The sequence below is a fragment of the Trachemys scripta genome, chromosome 2 (assembly GCF_013100865.1).
Source record: "Trachemys scripta elegans isolate TJP31775 chromosome 2, CAS_Tse_1.0, whole genome shotgun sequence".
NCBI lineage: Eukaryota > Metazoa > Chordata > Testudines > Emydidae > Trachemys > Trachemys scripta.
In genome coordinates, this window is record NC_048299.1 from 38,569,045 (window position 1) to 38,592,784 (window position 23,740).

The 23,740-nt window shown below is 42.3% G+C and overlaps 1 protein-coding gene across 1 annotated transcript in view; it reads right to left on the reverse strand.

The window, feature by feature from the left end:
- Window positions 1-3,993: 3,993 nt before the first annotated feature.
- LOC117872155 (macrophage mannose receptor 1-like) overlaps window positions 3,994-23,740 on the reverse strand; it is a 58,553-nt gene continuing 38,806 nt past the window's right edge. The window contains exons 24-30 of the mRNA XM_034760335.1: window positions 23,228-23,460; window positions 19,377-19,542; window positions 13,680-13,832; window positions 10,638-10,754; window positions 6,877-7,044; window positions 5,865-5,906; window positions 3,994-5,153 (exon numbers count right to left, since the gene is read on the reverse strand). Of these exons, the coding sequence (XP_034616226.1) occupies window positions 4,906-5,153; window positions 5,865-5,906; window positions 6,877-7,044; window positions 10,638-10,754; window positions 13,680-13,832; window positions 19,377-19,542; window positions 23,228-23,460 (1,127 nt within the window). The 3' untranslated portion in view covers window positions 3,994-4,905. The remainder of the gene's footprint in view (window positions 5,154-5,864; window positions 5,907-6,876; window positions 7,045-10,637; window positions 10,755-13,679; window positions 13,833-19,376; window positions 19,543-23,227; window positions 23,461-23,740) is intronic.

Sequence of the window (23,740 nt, forward strand, 5' to 3'; positions counted from 1 at the left end):
CTCTCCTGCCTTTCCTCTGCTTTTCACTGCTTCATACTCCCAGCCCATTGCTCCTGCTGTATTGCTAAGCTGGCAGTAAATTCTCAGTTTGCTAGTGCTCATGCCTCTGCAATCTATCACAGAATTAAAAATGGTAACCTGCCTTTAGGGAAAGAAAAGCTGTGGACTCACTGTTCTGAGCAATTATTTGTAATGACAGAAGATAACTGGGGAGTGGCAGATAAAATTGTACAAAGGGCAATGGAAGACTAACTTATTCAGAAAAGATTAGATGCTTTTTTTTTTTTTTTTGAGAAAGTAGCTGGTAATATTAATTCTGATGATCTGGGGAGGTAGGATAACATGGATAAAAATTAGGGCTGTCGATTAATCTCAGTTAACTCACGCGATTAACTCAAAAAAATTAATCGTGATAAAAAAATTAATCGTGATTAATTGTGCTGTTAAACAATAGAATACCAATTGAAATTTATTAAATATTATTCTATGTTTTTCTACATTTTCAAATATATTGATTTCTATTACAACACAGAATACAAAGTGTACAGTGCTCACTTTATTTTATTTTTATTACAAATATTTGCACTGTAAAAATGCTAAACAAAAGTAATAGTATTTTTCAATTCAATGCACCTCATACAAGTACTGTAGTGCAATCTCTATTGTAAAAGCACAACTTACAAATGTAGATTTTTTTTGTTACATAACTGAACTCAAAAACAAAACAACGTAAAACTTTAGAGCCCACTCAGTCCTACTTCTTGTTCAGCCAATTGCTTAGACTAACAAGTTTGTTTACATTTACGGGAGATACTGCTGCCTGCTTCTTGTTTACAATGTCACCTGAAAGTGAGAACAGGCATTCGCATGACACTTTTGTAACCAGTGTTGCAAGGTATTTATGTGCCAGATATGCTAAACAGTCGTATGCCCCTTCATACTTCAGCCACCATTTTGGAGGACATGCTTCCATGCTGATGATGTTCATTAAAAAAATAGTGTTAATTAAATTTGTGAGTGAACTCCTTGGGGGAGAACTGTATGTCCCCTGCTCTGTTTTACCCACATTCTGCCATATATTTCATGTTATAACAGTTTCGGATGATGACCTAGCACATGTTTGATTTACGAACACTGTCACTATAGATTTGACAAAATGCAAAGAAGGTACCAATGTGAGATTTCTAAAAATAGCTACAGCACTCGACCAAAGATTTAAGAATTAGAAGTGCCATCCAAAATCTGAGAGGGACGAGGTGTGGAGCATGCTTTTAGAAGTCTTAAAAGAGCAACACTCTGATGCAGAAACTACAGAACCCGAACCATCAAAAAAGAAAATCAACCTTCTGCTGGTGGCATCTGACTCAGATGATGAAAATGAACATGCATCGGTCCGCTCTGCTTTGGATTGTTATCAAGCAGAACCCATCATCAACATGGATTCATATCCCCTGGAATGGTGATTGAAGCATGAAGGGACATATGAATCTTTAGCACATCTGGCACATAAATATGTCGCGATGCCAGTTCCAATAGTCCCATGCGAACGCCTACTCTCACTTTCAGGTGACGTAAAGAAGAAGTGGCAGCATTATTTCCTGCAAATGTAACCAAACTTGTTTGTCTGAGTGACTGGCTGAAGTAGGACTGAGTGGACTTGTAGGCGCTAAAGTTTTACATTGTTTTATTTTTCAATGCAATTTTTTTTCTACATAGTTCGACATTTGTAAGTTCAACTTTCATGATAAAGATATTGCACTACAGTATTTGTATTAGGTGAATTTAAATATACTATTTCTTTTGTTTTTTTACAGAGCAAATACTTGTATTCAAAAATAAATAAAGTGAACACTGTACACTGTATTCTGTGTTGTAATTGAAATCAATATATTTGAAAATGTAGAAAACATCCAAAAGTATTTAAATAAACGGTATTCTATTATTGTTTAACAGTGCAATTAATCACAATTGTTTTTTTAATCGCTTTACAGCCCTAATAAAAATATTAGGTGATTCTCTGTATGATTAATAGAAATAAGTGGCAGCTCCTGCAAAAGCTGAGACTTAAAAAGAGGAAGGCTATAAATTGACAGGATTTAAACTTCCCGTTCCTTTCTCTGGACTCTTAACATCTGCAGGATGAAAAACAGAAAATTGAAAGAAAATGTAGAAACAAACTGAATATAGAAAGATGGGTTTGACTGACAGTTGCAAAACGAACGTGTGGTCTCAGGCCACATTCTATTGGAATCCCCAGCAAGTAGGAAAGCTTTGTATATCTCCACCAGCACAAAGCAGCATATTAGGACACAGCAAAGCTAGGGCTCATGTTATCAGTTCCCAGCTCTGTCCCTTATATGTGACATTCTGCAAACGACAGGTTATATTTTAGCCACTTGTAATGATACTTGCTTCAAAGGGGTGTTGGGAAGCCTAGTTAATGTCTGTAAAAATGCACTGATATCCGCACATAGAAGGGGCTAATTCAGTGCAAATATTATTATGGACTTCTCAAGCAAGCCTAGAGTACCTGCAGCAAGCTGATGGGCCTCAGCAAATCCTCAGCGTGGAATTCCAGGCGAGACACTGGAAAGGATGAGGAACATTTGATATTGCATTCTTTGCAGCCAACGCATCACACTGCCCTCTAGTAATGGCCACCTTGGCATGTGGTCTATGCCAGTGTTTCTCAATGACCGGTCTGTGGACTGGCACCAAGCCCTGAGATCTCCTTGACACAGTTTAGGAAGGCAGCAAGTCAATCCCCGGTATCAAAAAGATTGAGAAACACTGGTCTATGCCACCAGCATGTCTGAGGGTAGCTTCATTGTGTTTCCTTCTCTACCAAGGATAAAGACACAGTCCTGTGGATGTAGTTTATGCCAGTTCATATATAGAATGTGGTTAACTCAGCTGAGGTTCCATATTTATGAAATCAGGGAGTGTTTGCAGTGGTTTCAGATCAAGCCCACATTTACATAAATTATAGCCTTTTTTTCCTGGCTACACAACCTCTATCACGCAGCACCTACAGAAAGGGATTCCTGCACCTTTTCTACTGAGCCAGAATTTCACCACAGTGATTGCCCAGCATGGAACCATCCCATCTGCCCTTTCTACGCCTCAACTTATTCTGCTTTTCCCAATTACACATGTATATCTGATACCATAATATGAATCTTATTTTTTTCTGCCAGGCTTACCTTTATTTTGAAAATCTTCATCAGAGAATACATGTTCTTAATAAGTGTTACTGCATTCATGAGACTTTAATTTTTCCCATTGACACTCACTGTTTAAAATATACACCTTACTTCCAGTTTGAATTTGTCTGGCTTCCAGTCAACAGCATCTTCAATATTGGGACATATGGAAAGTTAAGCAGGTGAGCAAGTGTTTACATTTCAAGGCCTATACGCTGAACATGTCCACCTTATGTTCTGTAAAATGTTATGTAAACTTGCAGCACTAAACAAATGTTTTAAAAAATACAGCATAAGGTACTACGTGGCTGCCGGCCAAACTGATAAATATCTATATTGTTTTTAAAAAATGTGAACTACATAAAAATGTTCCTATTTACAAGGCATAATAAAAATGCAAAACCTTTACAAACTATCTTTTAATGCTTATTTTACAAAAGTACAGCAAAAAGGAAAGCAATGTACACTTTGCTTTCAGCCATTCATCTCCAGAGGGATACATTTTAATTCAAACATGATTGAAATTTCACAAAAGGAATAAACATTAGATTATATGACATTTCTTGACGCTAAGACCTATGAAGCATTTTAGTCTTTACATATTACAAAAAATAAAATGCAGAACTAAAAGAACAGCAAGCACGGGCCTGATCCATAGGCGCCAACTTTTCCTTGTGCCGGTGAGGGCTTGAGCCCCCCCTCCCGCTCCTGACACTGCCCTGACTCCACCCCTGCCCTGCCTCCTCCCACCCCTGCCCGCCCCCATTCCAACCCCTTCCCCAAAGTGCCAACTCCACCCCCTCCTTGCCTCCATTGAACCCTTGCCCCAATTCCCCACCTCAGCCCCGCATCTTCCCTGCCTCCTCCCCTGAGCGCACCATGTTCCCGCTCCTCCCCCTCCCTCCCAGTGCTTCCCATGCAAAACAGCGGTTTCCCGGCAGCAAGCGCTGGGAGAGAGGAGAAGCGGGATGCAGCATGCTTAGGGGCAGAGGCGGAGCGGAGGCAGAGGTGAGTTGGGGTGTGGGGGCACGGCGGGGAGCTGCCAGTGGGTGCAGAGCATCCACCAATTTTCCCCGTGGGTGCTCCAGCCCTGGAGTACCCACGGAGTCGGCACCTATGGCCTGATCTAGTGCTCTGGGAAGTCAGTCGAAAGAATCCCATTGACTTCAGTGGATCAAGCCCGATAAGAGAACATGTTGAGTAGATGTTGTGAAGTCATCTGAACTGAAGTTATACAACAAAAAATGTCTCTTTTTATACGCTGAAGTGAAATACAATGGCACCAGCATTGAATGCTGCAACTCTGGAGTGAGATTTGCAGGATTCCAATAGAATTAGACAGTTGCTTTTCTGAGTGATTTGAAGAGTTTGTAATGATTATTCTCATAATCAGCATGACGAGCTTGGCTCTTTTTATGGTTGATAGGGATTCAGGTGCCATGTAGGGACAGTAGAATAGTTTTGAATGTTTTTCACATGGCTTGAGGTCATATTTGGTTCTTTTATTAAATAGCCTCCCACAGAACTATTCTTCTACAAGTAGATCCAGAACCTCGCAAGACTATGGAAGGAATGTACGTAACACACAAATGCAGTCTCTGCAAAATGCACTACAATTTTAACAGGATAAAACAGCTTTGTCTTAAGGGTTCATGTAGTCCAGATGCATTAATTTTTATCAAAATCATTTTTATTTTGTGAATTAAAGCATAGCTTGTTCATTCTGCTCAATGTTGGCCACAAGATACTTTGAGTCACTAGCTGCAGGAACAGCATCTCTATTGCAGTACAGAGTGTTGTCAAAGCTGACATCTGTTGGTAGCTGGTTGTGTCTTTTCTTTTTGTAGAAAAAATAGGCTGCAAGGCCAGCTCCTACTAGAATGAGAAGGACCAGAATAACGGCCATCCCACTTAAGCGGTGTGCAGGAACAGCTTCATCTGTCTTCAGTGCTGTAAATGAATGTGAAGCAATTACTCAGGATCCTAAGGATTATGACAATATATATTAGGGTCTGGCAATGGGTCTGATTTCCAATAGTTCTGAGCACCCATAACTCCAAGTCAATGTAAATTGTGGAGAATCAGCAGAAAATCAGGCCCAATGACCTTATTTTTGAAGGCAGAGTTTTATGGCTGTACATCATTACAGTTTACAGATAACTTCTATAGTGCTAGTCACAAAATAGATCATACAGAGGTCCAGTCAAAACACAATTAAATACCTTAATTCAAAATGAAATTGAGTTTGAGGGGAGAGTTCTGCTTTTTAGTCAGGTTGGAGATGTAATAATCACAATAATACATTTCAAATAAACATCCACAGAGCTGGGTATCAAACAGTCATTTTGTCAGAAAATAAAACTAATATTTGAAAAAGAACTAGATAAATTCATGGAGGATAGGTCCATCAATGGCTATTAGCCAAGATAGGCAGGGATGGTATCCTAGCCTCTGTTTGCCAGAAGCTGGGAATGAGTGACAGGCAACGGATTACCTGTTGTTCATTTCCTCTGGGGCACCTGGCAGTGGTCACTGCCAGAAGATGGGATATTGGGCTAGGATATTGGACCTGGCCTGACCCAGTATGGCTGTTCTTATGTTCTTATATTTATAACCTGATTTGGGTCTCTCTTTAATTTGCTTATAAGAAAGCAGTCCTACCTTTATTGTCTGATGGCTTCTCAGATGGTTCAACTTCAGTAACTTTCAAATAAAAAAAAAAAGATATTCATAGTCTAAGTCTCCATTTTACACCAAATTGTACAGTCACACAGAGTAAATAAATCCTGTATGAAGAATTACTATGTTGGGTACACTGCATTTTAAAATAAAGGAAAATAATGGAGATGCAAAATATCTGATAACACCTTTAATTTAATCCAAATGAACCATCTACCCAAATCAAGCAAAACATTCCAGTTAAAAATTAGATCCAGGAAAAAAAAATATTTTTGTTTGTTTTGCATGAAAAAAATGTTGCCAGTTGATTTGGGATGATTTCACACCTTCAGAATGTCAAGCCTTCATGACATTTTGAGAAGCGGAAGATTTTTCACACACTGAAGTATGGGGAAAACTGAAAATCCATATTTTCATTTTTAAGTCTAGGACGCCAAGACCAAGGGGGCAACAGAAAAACAAACTAGGTCACAATTCCCCTCTTCCTTTCACTGGGTCCTAGGCACATCCTCCCATCTACTTGCCTCGCAGTTACATACATCTTAGTATCCTTCCACTGCTGCTTCTCAACGGTATCTCCTTCCTCCCTCTCAGCAGTAGCTCTGTTATTCTGGGTCCTCTCACCCCCAGTTAACTTCTTCTCAAGTTCTTCCCCTCACATCCCATCTGCAACTCCTCTGTTTTGGCTCCTCCTCCTCCCTAAACCCTTCTGGTTGTACTCTCTCCACCTCCCTACCAACAGAGCCTGGTTTGGTTAGCGCCTGCTCTTCTAAGGCACTAAGGATAAGGGGGATTGGAGTGGAACTCAGGAGTCCCGGGCCCCTTCTCTATTAGCAATTGCCCTTAAATGGGAGTTTCACCTCTGATTTCAATGGGAGTAGGATCAGAATATCTACCACAAACATAGACCCATACAGAATATGCAATACAAAGGATTTTGTAGCATAAATATTAGTCATTGTTAATAACCCACTGTAATGAACATATCACTTACTCTTTGGTATTTTACAAATAAATCTTTTGTCAGCAGAGCAGTAATAGCTTCTCCAGCCCCCATCTGAGGCATCCATGTCAACACAATGTTCATGATAACCATCCGTAGGCTCTCTTTTTTTCCAGTTTACAAACTCTACTGCACTGTTGTCTGCCCATGTCCATTCTCCTAAAGTTAAAATGAAAAATACAGAGTAACAAATGACAGGTTAAGGACCACCCATTTCTAGAGATTAAAACAATATCACATGATTTCTATGGCACCTGTCACTGTTGTAATCTGAGCACTGAATTCATTAATTTATTAAATCAATACATTAACATTCTATAGGACTCAGTTTTCTCTCTCCTTCCAGGCAGACACAACTGAGAATGTCTTATGTCTGTAAGTTTTCACCTGGACATTGTTAGCTGCATTGTCCTAGAGCAGGGGTCGGCAATCTTTCAGAAGTGATGTCCCGAGTCTTCATTTAGTCTCTGTAATTTAAGGTTTTGCATGCCAGTAATACATTTTAACGTTTTTAGAAGGTCTCTAAGTCTATGTTGTATAACTAAACTATTGTTGTATGTAAAGTAAATAAGTTTTTTAAAATGTTTAAGAAGCTTCATTTAAAATTAAATTAAAATTCAGATCTTATCAGTTTAGTGTGATCTTTGTCCCTGCTTTTCCTTGATGAGTTTTCCCATGTCTGGCACGTATTTGGATACTTTAAGCTGCACACTGGCTTCTGAGTGATCAGTTGTTAATCGGCTCTGAGAGGGACAGAGGACAGATTTCATGTGTGAAAATACCTGTTTGCACAGGTATGTGGATCCAAATGCTGAAAGCATTGCAAATGCAATTTTTTTTCAAACAGTTACATTTCACTGGCAGGGACGTCCAGCAGGTCAGAATAGAGGCCCCATGATCTCGCTCGGTAGCTTTAAATGCACTCCGCAGATCTCCAAACTTTGATGCCCACAATTCTGAGCTTCTTAACTGAATGAGCTGCATTTTGAAATCTTCAACATCCATCCACTGAAATACAGACAAATCCAAGTTGCTTTCGTTGAACTTTTCAGGTTTAATTAGAAAAGAAAGCATTGGGCCAGATTGCTGGAAATCTTGAAATCTGTCAGAAAATTCTGATTCCAGTTCTTGCATGTACATTCCAATCTCATCGACACTAACAGTGCAACGTGTCGATAGCTCTTTTATGTGTTGGAAGTATCGGAAAGTCAAAGTTTGAATATCCTGAGAAAAAACTGCTAGTTTTACAACGAATGCCTTCCAGGTTTCATAAAGATCCAGAACCATTTGCCCTGCACCCTGCAGACAGAAGTTGAGTTCGTTTAGGTGAGTGGTGATGTCAGTTAGAAACATGAGCTTACACAGCCATTTGTCATCATCCAGTTTGGGGTAGCTTTGTCCTTTTTCCGACAAAAAGGCCTTGATTGCATCAAAACAGTTTACAAAGCGCACCAAAACCTTGCCACGACTTAGCCACCGAATGTTGCTTTGAAGTGGAATGTCATTATAAGCACTATCCATCTCTTCTAGCAGTGCTTGAAACTGTCAGAGTCAAAGCAGATAGAGCACCAAGGACATTCACAATTTGCACCACTGTATGCATCACATTATTAAGCTCTGAATTAGAAATTTTAGCACACAGGTTTTCTTGATGGATGATACAGTGAAATTTGACTGTCGGGTGGCCAACTTGATCTTCAAGTAACTTTACAAATCCCTTCTGTTTTCTGACCATGGCAGGCACACCCTCGTTGTCACACAAAATATTTTTCTGATGTCAACTCCTTGTTCTTCAAAATGGTTTACGAAAGTTTCCACTATATCTTCCATCTTTGTTGTGCCATGCAGGAGTTTTAGGCAACAAAGTTCCTCTTGGATTTCATCAGAAGCACAATATCTTGCTACAACTGCCAAACATGGAGCATAGTTTATATATACACTCTCATCAACTGCAACGCTAAACACTGCTGTGTCTTTTAATGCAGTCGTCTGCTTTTCGTTAGTTTTCTGCCATTTCGCTGACACGTCTCTCAACTGTTCTGACAGAGACAGGCAGCTCTTTTATTCTAGATACGCATCTTTATTTGGCAAATCTGAACTGCTAAGAAAAGCTTTTTATATATTCCCCATCTGTAAACGGCTTTCCGTTTTTTGCAATGCACTGTGCAATCTTGTAACTTCCTTCTGTGGCTTGATTTTTACTTACACTTAAGCATTTAAAAACACTGCACTGCTTTGCATATCCTGCTACTGTCTTTTTGATCGATTCACTCTTGTCTGCTTCGTCAAGAAAAGTTTTCTAGTACTTCGTTTCAAAATGTCATTGAACACTTGATGTGCGACAAACAACACTTTCACAACAGAAAGCACAAACATCACGGTCCTTCTTTTGAATAAATCCAAATGTGTCTGTCCAAGAAGGCTGAAATGAATGGACATCTAACTTTGCTTTTTTAGGAGCTTACATTTTGTCAAATGTACCCCTCAACTTACAGTGGAAAAAAAAATCGCAACAGACGGCACGCAGAATGTCAAACGCAGTGCGCTGTTCCACATGACGTGATAGTGATGTAAGCAGCAAATCAGGACTTAAAAATATCCCAGTACAGTGGTGCTGGAACAATTTTTAAGGTGGGGCTGCTGAGCTGCACCCCCTCTTGCCCCTGTGGTTTTGGCTCTGCATCAGAGCCAAGGCTAGAAATCAGCTCCCTTGCAAGGTCTGGCTCAGTTAATTAATTCTGCCTGATTGTATCGGGATGACTTAAAAAATACACCTATTGTTCTCTGCTCTTCCCTTACTCAGGCGCAGCTAGCAGGAATAGCTGCTACTTCCTGTGTCTCAAGGATGAAGGGAATCCCAGTGCCTAGACTTGGAGCTAGATGGAAAATGAAAATCAAATTGTTTTCATTCATGGAAATTTTAAAGTTTTCAGCAAATTCAAAACCAAAATAATTTCACTGAAAACTAATCTTTTTGCCAAAACTTGTGACTGAAAACTGAACAGTTCGATTCAGGAATGCTGTTGCAGTGCCTCATAGGAGCTGTAGTTCCAGTGCCTAGGACTAGGAAAGTCTAGTACCAGCAACTGTGCTGAAAACATCCAGTGGGCCCAAAAGGCGTAAATCGGTAAGGTGGCATGTTCCTGTCTATTTTCTGCACCATCTAGGATCAACCAGCCAGCAAGGAGCAGAATGCTCACCTCACACTGCAGTGGTATTAATGGTATACCAAAGGCTGCTGTTATATATGCTCTCCAAGGCTTCTGGAGGTATTGCATCTAGCTCAAACGAAATACCAGCAAGAATAGTAGCTGCTACGGAAACCCTCCTCATATCCCCTCCCCATGACAGGCTGTGGCTTCACAGGAGAAAAACAGCATTACAATCCTTACCAATAAATACAGAAATATATTTCTTTAAAAGACTTTAGCAGACTTTTCAGAACTTCCTCTTGCTGAATAAATACTTAACACTGAGGTTTCTTCAAAAACTGAGGTGCTGTTAAGTTTGGTTAAATATCAAGGGAATGAAAGAAAAGTGTGAAATGAAATAAACTGGATGAAATACTGTAGGCGTGTAATTTTTTCTATTTACAAGAGAGAGAGACAGGGATATAAAACGTGCAGTCACCTTTCTGAATAATTTCTCCTTTTTATGTACTATAATTGAAAAATATTAAGCATTTGACATCAGATTTCCATCTTCTGTTTGAGTACTTATTTGTAAATAACTATTGAAAGTTAAATAATTACCATCCACATTCTTGTACATTCCAATCCAAAACTGTCTTGAGTCTCTTGCAAATGCATCCAAGTGGTGCAAGAGAAAATTCATTTCAGCCCTATTTTCTATGGAAACCAAAGAGGCTCCTGCAAAACATAAATTAATAAATAAACATAATTTAAGCATGTTTCACCATAGAAAACGATCTGCCCCTTGAAACAATCATGACGACATTTTCTTAACCCTCCTGATACATTTAAAATAGCCATAGACTGTAATTAATTTTTGCCACTGAAGTCAATCAGAGCTCCAGAAACAGATCAGTAACAGCCCTTGCATTTTGCTCTTTGGAGGAAAACATCCTGCTGCTATGCTGGTTATTTCTAGGCAATACATATCTTATATTAGTTTTGTATTTGCATGCGCCATTTTTTCAATCAACCCCAATCCTTCCCTGCTGTTTAACGTGCCAGAGACAATGCAAATAGAAAAATGCAGCTTTTTTTTTTTTAAATATATTCCCTCTTGCAACGGGGATTAAAAAAAGAAAGAAAGAAAGAAGAGAGAAGCTGATTTGGGAAATAAGAAATATCATCATATCCCAGTTAAGGGGATGATCTTATTACCACCATAATCCCAATTTCCTCAATACTGACATCCTGTTGTATTCCATCTACATTAATAAGTGGGGCCTAAGAATCAAAGGTATTAACATGATCCTGTCACTGTCCAACAATAAACAGAGTTAAGCCAGGTTTAGTATACAGAGTCCTCAGACACCTTAGTACCTTGGCAAACACATCATTAAAATATTTTTAACCTTGTATTAAAGATACAGAAAACAAGGAGGAGAAAGGTTAAAGCATGTGAAATGTAAAGTATTAAGTAAGTCTTCCATTTTAACAGTATCCCATGTTCCCCTTCCCTTTAGGTGGAGAGAGTTTTTAAAAAGAACTGCCCTGCCCCATCATCTGACAGTCTCTTAGATGGTATTAAAAATGGTAATAACTCCTTTTGGGGGGAAAAAGAAAAAGTTAGTTGAAATGGACAGGGCTGTTGTAGCTGTTGTTAAAGTCTAATTCTGTTTCCTAGAAGACAAAACAAATGGGTGAAGAAAAGAACAGCTAAAACAGAAAACACTGTTTATGTATCTGTTGACTCTCACAGGCAACTTTACTTCTGGAAAAACACAAGCATAGCACATGGTCTTATTAGCCACTCTGAGACCTGGCAAACTTGTACCACTATTGGGCTGCCCAGAGCATTGCATTTAGCTGCCCTTATAGCAATGTTGCAAAATATGCAGTCTTTGCTGGCTAAGCCAGATCCTTATTAAGCAGAAGGAAAATGGAGAGAGATAGAAAAAGAAATAAGGTGGGGAAGGACAAGAACACATGGGGTGGAGACAGTCTCACATCCCGGTTCATGGCTGAGATTTCACTAAAGCTGGTAGCAGTGACCCAGTGTCATCTGGGTGTCTCTGTCTGATCTGGTCTGATGAAGGTCTCTCTCAGGATGTCAAAAGTACAATGGAGGCCCAATAGCTCCAAGGATCCCAGGAGATGGTGTGGGTGGCAGTCATGATGGTAAAGTTTGCTCCTTCCCATTCTCTCATCTTTCAGTCAGCCAGCATCTTGGTAGTCAGCTTTTCTTTTTGAGGCCCACAAAAGGGAGCATTGGGTGGAATAGCCCATCCCCTTATTATTTTATCCACCAATTAGGCCTAATAACCAACATGCCAGTTTTGGTTAATTGATTTTCAGTCCCAAATGTCTCTTATTTACCAGGCACCATCTCAACACAGTCCTATAATTGTATCAGTAAGCCTTTTTGTTTGGACTAATTTAGTCCGTCTCCCTTTTGTACCTTTTCCTATTAGCATTTATCATCATAGGTTGTTGTGACATTTTATAAACTTTTACTCACTTCTTACAGTTGAGCTCACAATTAGGGTAAATTTGTAGGCCTAGTTATTACAAGAGACCAGCATTAGGTTCTTTTCCTTTTATGGTGGATTTGCCACACTAAGGTACCAACATCTAAGAAGTATTAAACTGAGACCACCAACTCATTTCACATAGGCCACGTAAAATTCTGGGTTGTGGCTAACAACCAAGCCTCCTCTTCTTGAAGTGCTCAGTTCATTAGGGCTTTAACAGAACAAAATATCAAGAACCTCTCTCATTTTGGCACAGACCAGGAACTCCTTTTACAGTCATTAAATTGAAACAAGTAAAAGGAAACCAAGAGGGTCCAAAATACATCTGCTTTTTCCCAGGTACCTGGACAAGAGTCCTTGCAGACCTGCATCTTGAAATCCCATCTTCCTTCCTTTGGAAAGTCAGTTGATTAAATTCCTATTGCTAGGTTAATTGGCAGGATATCAAATGCCACCTTACAAGTAAACAAAGCCTCTTAATCCTTGTTGATCCTGGTTCCTCTCTATATAGGTACAGAGTAGTGGGTTTTATTTCTAGGGACCAGGACACTGTCAGCCCAGATGTGTTCCCTCCTCAAACCCCAAACGGCCAGTGCACCATGTCTCACCACCAAACAGTAATCACATAGCAACTAATTTTATTCACCCTCAACCTATGCCAGGTTCAGTGGTCTGGTGATCAAGTGAGAGTAGCCTTAGGCTGACTCACCACTCTGGGTATTTGGTAAGAATCCAAACATGGAGCAAATTAGGGAGATAATTGGTTAAGGACTGAATGATTAACCAATTAACTAGGTGGCTCTGCTTATCAACTGAGGAAAACTAAAAGGCAGACAGTAAGAGGATTAACGGGATGAGGGGAGGGGGGCTTGAGAGATAAATATTGTTTTGTTTTACCCTCACCTTTACTGTAAAGTTTCCCAGTTTTTCATTCTGAAAGGGGAAAAAGGGCTTCCTTTAATTCCACTTTTCCCACCAACCTCTTTCCTACCTGCCTACTTCCCTACAGTGCCCCAGTTTTTCACTTTGAAGATAAGATCAAACTGCTGGGGGGCAGATAGTAGGGCTGGTGCCCAAAATAGGTGGTGAGCCTGCAGAAAACGGTTAGATCCTAATTAAAGATGACACTCACCTAATCGAACACATTCCATGGAAGACTGGGGCCAGCTTTCCGTCTCTGAGGACTCAATGTAGTAACAGTGACCATGGAAGGGAATCCAAGATCTGCGTATGTCAGATGTAGGACATTTTCCAGGGAGTTGTGGAGGTTCAGTAGGAACTACAACTGAGAAGAAACCATGCTGTATGAAATCAATAAGGGCTTTTCAGATATGTTACTGAAAACACATATATACTGTACCATAAGCAGCCACTACTAATTTGACCGTGATACCATAAAAAAGGACCTCAGATATTCACGGTTCATGATCTGGGCCAGATTCTCTACTCTGTTGTGGAGGTTTTACATTGGGGGTAACTGCACTGACTTCAGCTGAGGCCAGATCTACACAACACAGTTAGGTCGACACAAGGCAGTTCATGTTGGTCTAACAATGTCTGTGTCTACACTACAGCCTTGTCCCACTGATGTAAGTGCCCTACTACACCAGCATAATAACTCCAACTCCACAAGGGGTGTAGGGCTTATGTAGGTGTAGTTAGGGTGACACAGCATCTGTGTAGACACTGCGTCCCTTACATCGGCTGTTGGAGCCATGAAATTTGAACTTGTTTGTTTGAAAAGTGTGAATTGGGAGTGCTGTGTTCCAGGTGGGCCTTGAGTGGGCCTGACTGGTATATAAGGGCAGTCAGCAGCGAACCAGCTGAGCGGCGAACAGCAGAGGCTAACAGCGGGAGTTTGCCTGGGAGTTCTCTTGGGGAGAGCGCACTGAGGCTTTCATCTGCAGGTTTCTCTGAGTAGTTCCTGCAACAGCTGTGAAAGCTCTTAAGAGGACGGTGATATGGAAGGTGAGCGATCAGCTGTTGTAACCTGCACAGGTTGTGCCATGTTTGTCTTTCTTCCACAGGACAGAAGCGACTTTGTCTGTACAAAGTGCAAGCTGGTCTCCATATTGGAAGAGAAGGTTCAAGGGCTGGAGAAACGAGTATCGACTCTGCATTGCATAAGGGAAAATGAAGATTTCCTGGTCAGGAGATGCTTCTACGGCCACAATGTTCTGAAGATTCAGAGCAGTCACAGCAGGGACAGAAGGATTGTGAAGAGGTTTGGCAGCATGTGACCTCCAGAAGGAGAAAGAGGAACGTCTATGCACCAGCAATGGAGATACAGGTGAGCAATCATTTCCATGTTCTCTCTACAGGTACTAATGCAGAGAGTGGACTAGATGACCCATCTGAGGGAAGGGAGCAGAAGGAGACTCCACCGATTGGAAGGCAAAAGATGCATTGTCCTAGGGATGGGGGTTTCATGACCACCACTCCCAAGATGAGGAGGAGGAGGATGGTGGTCGGTGACTCGCTCCTCAGGGGGACTGGGTCATCTATCTGCCGCCCCGACCGGGAAAACCGAGAGGGCTGCTGCTTGCCAGGAGCTAGGATACACGATGTGACGGAGAGACTGCCAAGACTCATCAAGCCCTCGGATCGCTACCCCTTCCTGCTTCTCCACGTGGGCACCAATGATACTGCCAAGAATGACCTTGAGCGGATCACTGCAGACTACGAGGCTCTGGGAAGAAGGATAAAGGAGTTTGAGGCGCAAGTGGTGTTCTCATCCATCCTCCCTGTGCAAGGAAAAGGCCTGGGTAGAGACCGTCGAATTGTGGAAGTCAATGAATGGCTAAGCAGGTGGTGTCGGAGAAAAGGCTTTGGATTCTTCGACCATGGGATGGTGTTCCAAGAAGGAGGAGTGCTAGGCAGAGACGGGCTCCATCTAATGAAGAGAGGGAAGAGCATCTTTGCTAGCAGGCTGGCTAACCTAGTGAGGAGGGCTTTAAACTAGGTTCACCGGGGGAAGGAGACCAAAGCCCTGAGGTAAGTGGGGAAATGGGATCCTGGGAGGAAGCACAAGCAGGAGAGCGCAAGAGGGGAGGACTTCTGTCTCATGCGAGAAAGAGGGACGATCGATGAGTTATCTTAAGTGCCTATACACAAGTGCAAGAAGCCTGGGAAACAAGCAGGGAGAACTGGAAGTCCTGGCACAGTCAGGGAACTATGATGCGGTTGGAATAACAGAGACTTGGTGGGATAACTCACATGACTGGAGTACTGTCATGGATGGATATAAACTGTTTAGGAAGGACAGGCAGGGCAGAAAAGATGGGGAAGTTGTGTTGTATGTAAGAGAGGAGTATGACTGCTCAGAGCTCTGGTATGAAACTGCAGAAAAACCTGAGAGTCTCTGGATAAAGTTGAGAAGTGTGAGCAACAAGGGTGATGTCGTGGTTGGAGTCTGCTATAGACCACCAGACCGGGGGATGAGGTGGACGAGGCTTTCTTCTGGCAACTAGCAGAAGTTGCTAGATCGCAGGCCCTGGTTCTCATGGGAGACTTTAATCACCTTGATATCTGCTAGGAGAGCAATACAGCGGTGCACAGACAATCCAGGAACTTTTTGGAAAGTGTAGGGGACAATTTCATGGTGCAAGTGCTGGAGGAACCAACTAGGGGCAGAGCTTTTCTTGACCTGCTGCTCACAAACAGGGAAGAATTAGTAGGGGAAGCAAAAGGGGATGGGAACCTGGGAGGCAGTGACCATGAGATGGTCGAGTTCAGGATCCTGACACAAGGAAGAAAGGAGAGCAGCAGAATACGGACCCTGGACTTCAGAAAAGCAGACTTTGACTCCCTCAGGGAACAAATGGGCAGGATCTCCTGGGAGAATAACATGAAGGGCAAAGGGGTCCAGAAGAGCTGGCTGTATTTTAAAGAATCCTTATTGTGGTTGCAGGAACAAACCATCCCGATGTGTAGAAAGAATAGTAAATATGGCAGGCCAAATCAGGAAGGCCAAATCACACTTGGAGTTGCAGCTAGCAAGAGATGTTAAGAGTAACAAGAAGGGTTTCTTCAGGTATGTTAGCAACAAGAAGAAAGTCAAGGAAAGTGTGGGCCCCTTACTGAATGAGGGAGGCAACCTAGTGACTGAGGATGTGGAAAAAGCTAATGTACTCAATGCTTTTTTTGCCTCTGTCTTCATGAACAAGATCAGCTCCCAGACTGCTGCACTGGGCAGCACAATATGGGGAGAAGGTGACCAGCCCTCTGTGGAGAAAGAAGTTCGGGACTATTTAGAAAAACTGGACGTGCACAAGTCCATGGGGCCAGATGCGCTGCATCCGAGGGTGCTAAAGGAGTTGGAGGATGAGATTGCAGAGCCATTAGCCATTATTTTTGAAAAATCATGGCGATCAGGGGAGGTCCCAGATGACTGGAAAAAGGCTAATGTAGTGCCCATCTTTAAAAAAGGGAAGAAGGAGGATCCGGGGAACTACAGGCTAGTCAGCCTGACCTCAGTCCCTGGAAAAATCATGGAGCAGGTCCTCAAGGAATCAATTCTGAAACACTTAGAGGAGAGGAAAGTGATCAGGAACAGTCAGGATGGATTTACCAAGGGGAAGTTGTGCCTGACTAACCTAATTGCCTTCTATGATGAGATAACTGGCTCTGTGGATGAGGGGAAAGCAGTGGATGTGTTATTCCTTGACTTTAGCAAAGCTTTTGATACGGTCTCCCACAGTATTCTTGCCACCAAGTTAAAGAAGTATGGGCTGGATGAATGGACAGTAAGGTGGATAGAAAGCTGGCTAGATCGTCGGGCTCAATGGGTAGTGATCAATGGCTCCATGTCTAGTTGGCAGCCAGTTTCAAGCGGAGTGCCCCAAGGGTCAGTCCTGGGGCCGGTTTTGTTTAATATCTTTATTAATGATCTGGAGGATGATGTGGACTGCACTCTCAGCAAGTTTGCAGATGACACTAAACTAGGAGGCATGGTAGATACACTAGAGGGTAGGGATCGGATACAGAGGGACCTAGACAAATTAGAGGATTGGGCCAAAAAAACCTGATGAGGTTCAACAAGGACAAGTGCAGAGTCCTGCACTTAGGACTGAAGAATCCCATGCACTGCTACAGACTAGGGACCGAATGGCTAGGTAGCAGTTCTGCAGAAAAGGACCTAGGGGTCACAGTGGACGAGAAGCTGGATATGAGTCAACAGTGTGCTCTTGTTGCCAAGAAGGCTAACGGCATTTTGGGCTGTATAAGTAGGGGCATTGCCAGCAGATCGAGGAACGTGATCGTTCCCCTTTATTCAACATTGGTGAGGCCTCATCTGGAGTAGTGTGTCCAGTTTTGGGCCCCACAAAACAAGAAGGATGTGGAAAAATTGGAAAGAGTCCAGTGGAGGACAACAAAAATGATTAGGGGTCTGGAGCACATGACTTATGAGGAGAGGCTGAGGGAACTGGGATTGTTTAGTCTCCAGAAGAGAAGAATGAGGGGGGATTTGATAGCAGCCTTCAACTACCTGAAGGGGGGTTCCAAAGAGGATGGAGCTCGGCTGTTCTCAGTGGTGGCAGATGACAGAACAAGGAGCAATGGTCTCAAGTTGCAGTGGGGGAGGTCCAGGTTGGATATCAGGAAAAACTATTTCACTAGGAGGGTGGTGAAACACTGGAATGCGTTACCTAGGGAGGTGGTGGAGTCTCCTTCCTTGGAGGTTTTTAAGGCCCGGCTTGACAAAGCCCTGGCTGGGATGATTTAGTTGGGAATTGGTCCTGCTTTGAGCAGGGGGTTGGACTAGATGACCTCTTGAGGTCCCTTCCAACCCTGATATTCTATGATTCGATGATTCTATGAAATTGACAAGAAAGCCAGGGAGCTAGAACCCAGCTGCCCTCCATTCCTCTGGAGAGCTGGGTGGCTGGACCCCACTCCTGGCTGGGAGCCAAGATGAGAATGGAACCCTCTCCCAGCTGGGAGCCGCAGGCGGCTAGACCCTGCTTCTGGGGGGAACCGAGAAGCCGGGGCAGCTGATATTAGACATTCCAATAAATCTCCATTGATTCTTCCTGTTGGATTGACAGATTAGTAGCTGAGTAGAAAAGGCCTAATTCTGAAATTCTTGAGCATCCAAAACTCTCATTCAAGTCAGAGTATTTGGATATGCAAGGGATGAAACAGTGGGTCCATAGCTTACAGACTGAAAATAAAGTGGCATAATGCACCAATTAGTTTGTGGAATAAACTTTGAAAAATCTTTAGAATTCACTAGTTAGCGTCTGTCAAGCACCAAGAAACTGTATCAATGACTATTTCCTTTAAAGAAACCAATATTAGAGCAGAGTACACGTCAACAGTCACATTCATTATTTATATATATATATACACACAATAGAACCTCAGAGTTACAAATGCCTCAGGAATGGAGGATGTTCGTAACTCTGAATAAAACGTTGTGGTTGTTCTTTCAAAAGTTTACAACTGAACTTAATACAGCTTTGAAACTTTACTACACAGAAGGAAAATATTGCCTTTAACCATCTTAATTTAAATGAAACAAGCACAGAAACAGTTTCCTTAGCTTGTCAAATCTTTTTTTTAAACTGTAATTTTTAAAACTAAAACTTTTTTTAGTAGTTTACATTTAAAGCAGTACTGTGCTGTATTTGCTTTTTTGTTGTTGTTTGTTTGTTTTGGTCTCTGCTGCTATCTGATTGCATACTTCCAGTTCCAAGGTGTGCAGTTGACTGGTCAATTCGTAACTCTGGTGTTTGTAACTCTGAGGTTCTACTGTAGTCATAATCAAGACTTGAATGCATTTAAACTTAAAGCTCACTAATTAAAATTGCTAAATTCAGTTGCTTACCATCAGACCTTTTACAGACAGAGAGGTAATTTTCGTCACAAGACCCTGTCTTCCAGGTCCCATCAACATCTAAATAAACACAGGCCAAGTTCTGTTTTGGCTCCTCACTGGCCCACTTAGAGTACTTGATTCTCCAGTTATCAGTCCACTTGTAAAAGCCACTAGTCTAAAAACAAAAGACAATTAAGATAATATTGCATCCAAAAACTGTCTAAAAAAAAAAAGAAAAGAACATTACTGTCACAAACTCACACACTCAAATGTCAGAAATAAGTTTGTCTATAAAACCTCAATTCAGCCCCCTTGTGTGCATGCATTATGATATCATCTTTAATTACATGATCATACACTTTTTTCCACAGGATGCCTGCTTCTTTCAGAGCACAGAATGGACGGTGCTCACCTAATGGGCAATTATTCAAAATTAGATTTTATCCTCATCATTCAATATATGTCCCCATGCCTTATTTATGGCACACTACTCAAATCCTGCTTTGAAAACAGAATTATTCACTTCCTAATGGGCTTTTTTATGGTACTCATCACTATAGTATCTGAGTGCTTCACAAACATTAATGAGGTGAAGTGACATTATTATTCCCATTTGACAGATCAGGAACTGGTGCACAGAGACATTAATGTCAAAAGTGTTCACTAATTTTGAATGGCCCGTGACAGATGCATATGACCTGATTTTTCAGGTAACTTAGCATTATAAAGCACTTTGTATGTTCAGATCACAGATCTCATTTACTTCAGTTGCAGCTGTGAGTGTTCAGGACTTCTGCAAAATAGGCCCCAAATATCCCAAGTCGGGCACCCAGAAAACAGGCACACACACACAATTAGGTCATGTCTACATTGGGATACTAAGGAAAGTTAAGGCAAATCAACCAAAGGTGTGATGTTAAAATGCATAAGTTAAAGCAGGGGTCGGCAAACTTTCAGAAGTGGTGTGCCGAGTCTTCATTTATTCACTCTGATTTAAGGTTTCGCGTGCCAGTAATACATTTTAACGTTTTTAGAAGGTCTCTTTCTATAAGTCTATAATATATTACTAAACTATTGTTGTATGTAAAGTAAATAAGGTTTTTAAAATGTTTAAGAAAGTTCATTTAAAATTAAATTAAAATGCAGAACCCCCAGACCGGTGGCCAGGACCCGGGCAGTGTGAGTGCCACTGAAAATCAGCTCACGTGCTGCCTTCGGCACGCGTGCCATAGGTTGCCTATCCCTGAGTTAAAGTATATTAAACTCCCACATGGATGCTCAAAGGAGGATTAAGTTACAGCGAGCTAAGGTTACTTTACTCCTAAGTGAGAGCATCTACACGGGGGATTAACTTGTGCACATTGATTTCACACCTTTAGTTCATTTGCCTTAACTTCCGAGTATTCCGTGTAGATATGGACTTACTGACCACCTGTGAAAATGTTAATTTAGTGACTCATCCAGCATTACACAGGAACTCTGGGGCAGAGACAGAATCCATTTCTCCAAGAGTATTCTATTACCTAAACCATGAGACCATCCTTGCAACCATACACCTTCCAACGTTTGCAACATATGTCTCCGTGGTCCTACAGACAACAGCCTCATTCACTGCACAGCCCCAAGTCATTCAATGAGCACTTTCCAGGCTGTGCACTGAATGAAGCAGGGATACTATGGGAAAAAATAGTATGTGATCATATGATTAAAGACGATAGCATAACACATAGGTGGAAGGAGTCCAAATTAAGATTGCACAAGCAATATTCTTAACATTCATCATTTTTTACCTGTATTTTCCTAGTTTTTTGTTTGTTTAAAGCAAACTGAAAAAACACAAATTCCACCATGTGGAACCATATTGATTCCCATTGGTCTTATAGGTAGGGCTAGAACTTTTGGCTCCACAGCACAGACCTCCGCTACTTGAGCTAACAGAGTAACTGACAGCAGTAGTAGATTGTTATCCTCTATGTAGGCCAGCCATTGCAGGGAGAAGAGGCACAAATGTGTCAACCAATTTTTCCACAATTTGCTGACAGGAGTGGAATGTTGAGGCTCAAGTTCCTTGGGTAGTGGTCATAGACTTTCTGCCTCTGACCTCCCCAAGCCTGACTCCTTCTTCCCTGAGCCTCCCCAGCCTGCCCTTGACTCAGCCTGTCGGCCCCCCTCCCCCGGCCTCTTGTTCCAGTTCTCCATCTTCCTGAATCCTCATCCTAGTTTCTTCAACCCCAGCACCCTTATCTCAATCTCCCACCCCCCTCTGCCTCCCTTGGCTCCTTGTCCCATCCCCTGCCTTGCTGCCCCTGCCACAGCTTCTTGACCCAGTTCCAGTCCCTCATGTTTCCCCAGCTCCATTGCCTACCCTTTCTAACTCTTTGTCCCAGTCTGACCCCCTCACCCCGGTATCTTCATCCCACTGTCTCCAGGCTCAGCTGCTCAGCCCTGTGCATTCCAGCCATGCTTCCTCCTATTCCTCCTGCTCACTGCCAAGCAAGGAGAGCACAAGAAAGGTCGACTCCCTACTCATGGTTCCTGTGCCTGGGACCTCGGTGGCCCCTGACTGGCAGGCAGAGCATTGCAGGGAGGGTCTTTGCTCTGGCCCTGCAGCCTAGGGATGGAGCAATTGCTCTGAGGAGAAGGAATGGTACAAGCTCAGTCTGGTCACACACAGGCACAGTGAGGGAATGGAGCATGCCCACAGCAGATGGAATCTCTGGATAACTTAGCTGCCAAACTCTAACAAGTCCCTGCTGAGCATGGGTGAACTGAAATTTTCAGAGGCTAATAACTCAGTCAAATTTGGGCAGATTATCATGGGGAGGGCGAGTAGCAGATCCTTGACCCCCTCCCCTGTCAGATGTAAACCCCTCCTTCAAAGTATGGAGGGACTAAAGATTCCCAACAAAATGGTTGTGAGAACTAATTAAGAATGTAAGTAAACAGATGTGGTAGCACTGCAGCCCTAGCCACTGGAACAAACAATGGCAGTGATGCGCCTCTGCAGTAAATTCAGCCCAAAGTATTCCCAAGCCCGAGTTCTATACGTCTGCAGGCATCTGGGGGAGAGAAGTCTGCCAAAAAGGCAGCCTGAAGTGGCCCACACCACTTGTAACCCACATTCTGCAATAGTCTGCGGGTCCAGTGAAATGCAGAGAGGATGGCATGGACTGGGAATGGTGTGATACCCGAGCAGCTAGGGGATAAGTTGATTTAATACATCCCCTTGTCATTCTCCCTGGAGTTTAAAATTGCACCAATTCAATGGAAATTCCGAAGGAGGGCAAACAACAGTAACACTGCCTGCCCTTCCTCAGTATCAATCAGGCACCAGCTTCAGTGAATCAGGCCTTGAGGCTTTTGGGATCTTCAACCATTTTGCTAAATCATAGTTTTCAAAAGGAATACACACCCCTTTCACCTGCTGTTGGTTTGTCCCTTCTCCCATTCCCAGGATTCCCCATCTGCACCTCTCCCCATGTTCTTCCACGGCTTCTCTCCCTCCCCCACCATTTTGATGGCTTCCACTCTCCTATTGGTTTCCTCACATCACTGTGTATCCACAGGTATATAATTCCATCCACAGCTTATCTCTTCTTCACATACCCTTTTTTGTGTCTCCTCCATGCGCATTTCCATGGTTCCCACCATTCCCTAGCTACAGTTTAAGCTGCTTTTGAAGCATGCTAACAGGAACAGTGGGAGTTCTTTCACAATCACTACTCAACTATGAGACAAAAGCAAGCACATCAAATAGAGCCCTTGGTAATAACTGCAGACAGCACTCGAGTAAGGAACGTGGGAGGTCTGATTTGACATAGATCAGCAGCATCATAGTCACACTTATTTGATGTTCTTACCACATTGCTGTTAAGACCTATCCATACAGGCTGCCCAACTTTTAACACTTGTAGCCACAGGAATGACTGGCTGTAGGGATCTAAAATACTGGCAAGTTCTGAGTATTCAGCCTTGCAGTTTTTTCGCGCTTCTTCCCAGTTCATTCTGGAACTGATGAGTGAATAGCTACTGTTACCATAAAGGGTAAAGCCAGAGACTGGAACTGTTGTTTGGAAATTATATAATTTAGGATCTGTAGTAAAAAAACAAACACATGGAAAGGTAATTTTGTAGTACATGGACTTATTTTTCCACCGAACAACAAATGTCGGCAGTATTCGAACACTTAAGAGTGGTAGCACTAACAGAAATTAAGACTGGATGCACGTCCCAGCCAGGACTTCAGTGACAAAAAACATGATTCAGAGTTCTTTTATAAAAAGCCATGGTCCTTGTTGCTCTGACTGGCCGTTACTGAGCAAGACTCTCCCATGGATTTATACTCATTTGGCTCCCTATGCACTGGATTGTGA